Here is a 6,636-nt window from a genome sequence, read left to right on the forward strand (position 1 = left end):
ATGCCTCTTACAGTATTAAAGAAAGAAAGAAAGAATAAAAAAAAACCCCACATCAGCATTTCAGATACCTTCCCTCCAGAAGAGTAGCTTGGCTTTTGGAAATACTAATTGCCCCCAGTTCCCACCAGAGGCAATAGCAGATGGTAAATGCTGTCCAGACAGGACAGAATATTTTTATATGCTTAATTCCAGACTTGGAGAGGTGGGGGAGGCTTGTTTGTTCCTAGGTTATTTTTATGGTCTTATAATTGAACTCTGCTTCATGATTTGGGTGAGAAGTGTTCCTCCCATGTCCTTCAAGGCTCAGAGCTGAGCCAAAAAAGACATCCCAGGGAACAGTCAAAATGGTATCTTGTGAAAATGAGGATTTTTAATTAAGTTTTGTTGGCCACATTACTGCATCCCAATCCATCCCTCTTTTCCTGTCTCTAGGCTCCATTGGAAGCTTTTCTGTTTGTTGTTCACTCCTATTTTGTGTTTCTATGTGTGTGTGTTGCAGACCCCTGAGTGGCTGGATAGTGACTCCTGTCAAAAATGTGACCAGCCTTTCTTCTGGAACTTCAAGCAAATGTGGGACAGTAAGAAAATAGGTCTCAGGCAGGTTTGTGTGCATCTTTTGGTCTGTTAACATGGTGCAATTAGGCTTTTCTCTCATAATAGGTCACGGTAACCTTTTTTACCCTAAAGTCTTGAGAACTTGCACTTTGTTATTCCATTGAGTGCTCAATAGTGGGACAGTGGGCTCCTCTCTGATGAGGCTTGATTTTGTGGTTGGGAGGAGCACACTTCTTTTTTCTTTTATCTTTTTTCTTCTTGTTGTTTTGATTTTTTTTCTTTTTTTCTTTTTTTCTTTTTTTTTCTTTTTTTTTCCCAGCCAGTCCCAATAGCAAATGCATGGATTCGGCCTTGGGCTGAGTAAATTGGTTTTGGGCCTTCTGTGGTTTTAACCATGTGGGATTTTGCTTATTGTTAGTTGAATGTGTTATAGAAAGAAATTTGCAGCTGATTTTTGGAGATTGTGCTAGAACCAAAGCTGTTTTCAATGAGGTTGAGTAAACATCTGCAACTGCTCAGGCTGTGTTGGAAAAGGCTTATTGGTCTGCTTGGAACACATTTGCATTTTCCTGCCCAGCAGGAGAGGGCCACAGATCACAGACTTTTGGGAGAGGGGTGTAAAAATGCTGAAAGGGATATTGTCACGGAGCTTGGAGAAGTCAGGTGTCTTGGGCAGAGTGGAGCTGCATCCTCCTTTGTGCAATGCTCATCACCACAGAGCCTGGCTCTCCTGCAGCCAGCGAGGCAGCCTTGTGGTCCTACACAGCCAAGTGTATGAGAAAACACGAGGCGGGTAGCATCAAAATGCAGAAACAGTAGTGCTTCTGAGGCTGAAAATGGCCAAAGGAGTTGACAGATGATTAGGTGGTAGATGTTTATACTTAGAGGCTGGGATGGGACTCCAGAATGACTTTGCACTAATGTAGCCCTGTCCTACCTCAACCTGGAGATGTTTTAGTGTGTCATGTGCTGCGGAGTGGTGGTATCATCCCTTATGCCCCAAAGTGAGACTCCCAGGGACAGGGGTAATTACGGTTCCCAGCCCTGCAGCAGATGCCTGGCTGGCTGGGACACATCTCCTGGGTGTACAGGGGGGCTCTTTGTCCTGTCCTCTCATCTCTAGCTCTGCTAACGAAAAGATGACAGCTTGGACTTCCTTCTTCCCTGTTGAAATCTCCCTGTAACACTGGTCACACTCAGTGTAGAAGCCCTGACCCACAGCTACATCCACAGATGTGAAGTGGTGGAGGTGGCAGTGATTTACTGGGTGGTGTATGGTGTCACCTTGGAGCTTGGGAGAGAGGTAGAGTCCACCTAGCCTGGGTAATGCTTTATCTGCCACTTCCTGGTGCCCATGCTAATGATCAGCTGCTGCTTGCCCCAGGTAGTGAAGGAGGGAAAAAAAAAAGATTCCCCCCTTCATCCCCCATTTGTTCTGAAGTCCTTGCCTGTTTTCCTTCATCTTCCCTGGAAGAGGCACTTTCCTGTTTGCTGCAGCCTTGATTGAGTCTTTCTGGAGTGAGATGGTAGAGCCAGTGGGACCCAAGGAGTGATCTGGGTTTGTGGCTGAAGATGTCTTTCTGCACGTTGTCTCCTACAGCATCACTGCCGGAAGTGTGGGAAAGCCGTGTGCGGCAAATGCAGCTCCAAGCGCTCCTCCATCCCGCTGATGGGGTTCGAGTTTGAAGTGAGGGTCTGTGATAGCTGTCATGAGTCCATAACAGATGAAGAGTAAGTGTGGACATTGAGCCAGCTTGTGCTGGAGTGGGGCAAAGCTCCTGCGTCTGGGAGGGCCTGGGTGGATGTGAGGCTCTGGGAGGGGAGCAGCCCAGCATCCCTGGGCTCTTTCAGCAAGAAAAGCCTCTGTGGTGCTTACCCCAAACCAGGAATGATAGAGAGCCCTCCACCCCTGCTCCTTTTGTGCTGGAAAGGTCTCAAAGTTGAGTTTGCAGAGAGCGTGCTGAATTAATGACTTTCAGCAGCATTCAGATACTTATTTCCTCAATAGAGAACATTTTGGGGGAAAATCCTGCAGTCACAGTATTTGATTTTTGGATATCTTTCTTCAGACGGGCGCCCACAGCTACTTTCCATGACAGTAAGCACAACATCGTTCACGTACACTTTGATGCCACCAGGGGATGGCTGTTGACCTCGGGGACAGACAAGGTTATTAAGGTAGGAGTGAGGAGGTTGCTCCTGTATTTCATTTCCCCTTCCTCTCCCCTGTGGTTGCAGGTATGTCCTACCTGCTTTCTTCCACCTAGAGACCTCTCACTGATGGACTGCTGCCCAATAAGGACCAAGGAGGTCTTGGTCTATGAAGTTATTGCCTGAAGGGGTTGGGACGAGTGCTTACTGTAGCTTTTCCTCTGGGAAGACAAACTATTTCAACATGGTGAATCTTTGTGTGGCTAGGTAAAGAAATATCTAAAATAATGCATAAGTTTATAACAAAGATTGAATAATTTGAAAAAAGCCCTCACAATGTGTTATTACTATGCTAATCATTCAAGTTAATGATATAGTGTGGGTTTTTTGGTTTCTCCTAAGGCCAGCTCTGAACCTGGCTCATAAGGGTAAAGCATAGTGACATACAGAATGTCCTTTGGTCAACCCCCACCAGCCTGACATGATTGCTGGCAAATGAAATCAAACTTCTTCAGACTTCCTGCATCCACCTCTAACCATGTAGCCTCTCTTAAGCAAAAAAAAAAAAAAAAGGGGCCAATTATTTATTATCCAAAGAGACTTGGACAAGATGGAGAAGTGGGCCTGTGTGAACCTCATGAGGTTCAACAAGGCCAAGTGCAAGGTCCTGCACCTGGGTTGGGGTAACCCCTGCTATCAATACAGGCTGGGGGAAGAAAGGATTGAGAGCAGCCCTGCCGAGAGGGACTTGGGGGTACTGATGGATGAAAAGCTGGACATGAGCCGGCAATGTGCGCCGGCCACCCAGAAGGCCAACCGTACTCTGGGCTGCATCGGGAGCCTGATTGCAGCCTTTCAGTACTTAAAGGGGGCCTATAGGAAAGATGGGGACAATCTTTTTAGCAGGACCAGCTGTGACAGGATAAGGGGGGATGGTTTTAAACTGAAGCAGGGTAGGTTTAGACTGGATATAAGGAAGAAACTCTTTACAATGAGGGTGGTGAAACACTGGAACGGGTTGCCCAGAGAGGTAGTGGAGGCCCCATCCATGGAAACATTCAAGGCCAGGTTGGATGGGGCTCTGAGCAACCTGATCAAGTTAACGGTGTGCCTGCTCACTGCAGGGGGGTTGGACTAGATGATCTCTAGGGGTCCCTTCGAACCCAAAACATTCTTTGATTCTATGATTTAGAGATGACATTATATAGTATATTTTTTATTATGTTTATTATCATTATTCACTATTTTGTTATATTTTATTGTATTAACAGTTATGGGATATGACACCAGTAGTGTCTTGATGGTACATCAGTGGAACTTGAAAGGTGACACTTACAGAAGAAACAGATTTCCTAACCCTAATCATACTGCAGAAGATAGATAACGCTGGGTGCATACAGCAGATGAGAAAGGAACTAATGCGTTTACAACGATTTTATGTCCTCTGCTTGATCAAGGCTGAACATTTGCACGAAGACTCTTTCCACTTATTCTCAAAATATACAAGAAGGTATTTTTTTAACTAATGGTTTGTACGATCTGACTTTGGTTGTCTTGAGTTTGTTTGGAAAATCCATGTGCGGTGCAATTTTTAGTTTTTATATTTCACTATGTCAAGATACTTGCTGCTTTGTACAGAGGGTTCTCGGGTTGTGTCTTACCACGTGAGTTTTTGGTGTCAGCATACTGTATAAGGCAATCGGCTGTCCCCACAGTGAGTACCTATAGATTTGGGATGTTTCCACTGACCATGCTCTCTTCAGTGGAGGAACTCCAGGTGCGGCGTTGCCTGTTCTCTGGGTGCATCACCGAGGAGCTGATGGACTATTGCAATTCCTAAAAGGGCTCTACCATCTACTTGTCATAGCAGACATCATCCAGAGAGCATTTTAGTGGTTTGTAGTAGCTAAAATCCAGCTTCCTGCCTCTTTCCTTGCTGCACAAGTTGCAAAACCAGGGGGCAGGTTGCTTAGCAACTAATTTCTACAAAAACTGAAATAGTTTTCTGTCTCAGAGCATTACAAGAAGCACACAGACCCATTTGAGTTTGATGAGGCTGACAGGCTGATTCAAATTAAATTATTGGCAACAGAAACTTTTGAGAGTGTGTGCATGGGGCGGGGGGGCAGATCTAAAACTGGTCTAGGTCTGAAAAGTCTGGTTTACCTCTACCTCTACCTTGCGCAGCAACATTTCAGCATTTAAACCTGTCTGTGTTGTTGAAGATTAATTTGATTTTCCTGTGTTCCATATGGTTAGTCATATTTATTTTTTAAAATGCTGATGGTTTTTATTAATTTCCTCTATAGACCAGAAACTGATATTGCTGAATTACGCCCATTGTCCTGTTGTGATATTTTACGGTTTCTATTAAAAATAAAAAGTATTTAAAAACCTGGATTGACCAAAATTACCTTTCTAGAAGGATGTTGTCGAGATGAATAAACAAAAAAAGCCTGTTTTTCCAAAAGGATCTTATCTGAAGAGTCAACTCTCTGTTCCTTCAATCCGTTTCACTTTTTAACACATTATTGCTGATGCACTTCGAAAAAACTGGTGTAGAGAATAGAACTGCAGACCAGACCTAGGGCTTTCCTGTATCTCCTGTTTAAGCAGGCCTCATAGTCTGTAGCTGCTGTAACACAGCACATCAGTGGTGCTCGGTCTTGCCCCATTTTGGACTTGGCCATGATGTTTACCACTACAGAGCACATTGCTACCCAGAGAAGCCGTGTCTTTTGCCTTGAGTGATAACACCAAAAGAAAATAAAGCTTCTCCTTCGTTTGCCCAGCAGCAATTCACTTCTGAGGAAACAAAAAGGTTAACACAATCCATGGCATTAATTCTAGATTAGTGAGCTGCCGCAGTAAAGGGTGAGTGGACTTCCGTGTGCGTGTTGCAGGACTGCTACATATTTTCAGGGAAAATTGTCTTTTTAAACATCCTATAAACTGTGCTTAAGCATTTTGCAGTCATGTTCTCTGAAATGGTGCCACCTTGGCTTTCCTGGTCATACAGCCTGTTGTTGGTTCCCCTCTAGGCAGCATATTTTAAAGCATATTTTCAAACATAATTCACACAGCACCAAAAAGATTCTTTTTCCAGCTTGAATGTTAATTGTTTTCTAAGTCCTCCCACTTTCTCTCCTGGAAGCTAGATGCTTGTTTCCTCTTGGAAGGCTTTTCATTACACCTTGTGCATGTTTTCTGATGACTGAAGTGTTCTTGGCTGAAAAAGCTATGCAAGATGAGCAAGTTGCCTGCCAACATTTCATTCCAGCTGGAGAAGATGTGTGAAACTTTGCTGGACTATGCCGTTCCACGTTACCTTGGGCTTCAGGGCCCTTTGGCTGAAGACCTGACTTACTTTGCTGTACAGAGAGTCTCTGTCACGGTAGCAGGAATATGGGAACACCAAAGAGAACTTAAATCACTGTTCAGCACTCTGTTCCTGAGGAGAGGTAGCGATTGCAACAAGCCTGGGACTCCAGCGTGAGCTGTGCTTACGCTGATGCAGCTGTGGAGTCAGCAGGCCTGAGGATCTGCCCCTGAGTCAATGTCTAGTCCTTTGGAACATGTAATCTTCAAGCAAAGGTGAGGAATCGAGTCCAAAGGAGACTAAATTTGGGAGCGAGGTGTGTTTGGACTGCTCTGCAGTCAAGTGTTGGCCACCCCCCATTCTCTTCCAAGCAATTGTGGGTTCAGTGTCACTTATGGGTGGATGTTGGGTATACAAATCCATTTTGCAAAATTCCCTTGCTGTTTGTTCTGACTGAACTACCTGCAGGGTTATCTGAATTTAACCTGAACATTTCCTTATCTTGCAGTCTGAGGACAGACTGGTCTTGGCTTAGAAAGTGATACAAGCTGAAAGCAAAGCTGGCGGAGAAGGGGAAGCGTGTCCCTTTGCTATGAACTTAAGAGCTGTAA

General features: G+C 44.7%; 1 protein-coding gene across 1 annotated transcript in view; it reads left to right on the forward strand.

Annotated features, from left to right (window-relative positions):
• Positions 1-5,040, forward strand: part of WDFY2 (WD repeat and FYVE domain containing 2) — a 66,447-nt gene extending 61,407 nt beyond the window's left edge. The window contains exons 10-13 of the mRNA XM_009642614.2: positions 500-601; positions 2,156-2,286; positions 2,625-2,733; positions 3,978-5,040. Coding sequence (XP_009640909.2) covers positions 500-601; positions 2,156-2,286; positions 2,625-2,733; positions 3,978-4,007 — 372 coding nt within the window. The 3' untranslated portion in view covers positions 4,008-5,040. The remainder of the gene's footprint in view (positions 1-499; positions 602-2,155; positions 2,287-2,624; positions 2,734-3,977) is intronic.
• Positions 5,041-6,636: the final 1,596 nt, after the last annotated feature.

The sequence above is a fragment of the Egretta garzetta genome, unplaced genomic scaffold (assembly GCF_000687185.1).
Source record: "Egretta garzetta isolate BGI_Z169 unplaced genomic scaffold, ASM68718v1 scaffold377, whole genome shotgun sequence".
In the NCBI taxonomy this organism is placed as follows: Eukaryota; Metazoa; Chordata; class Aves; order Pelecaniformes; family Ardeidae; genus Egretta; species Egretta garzetta.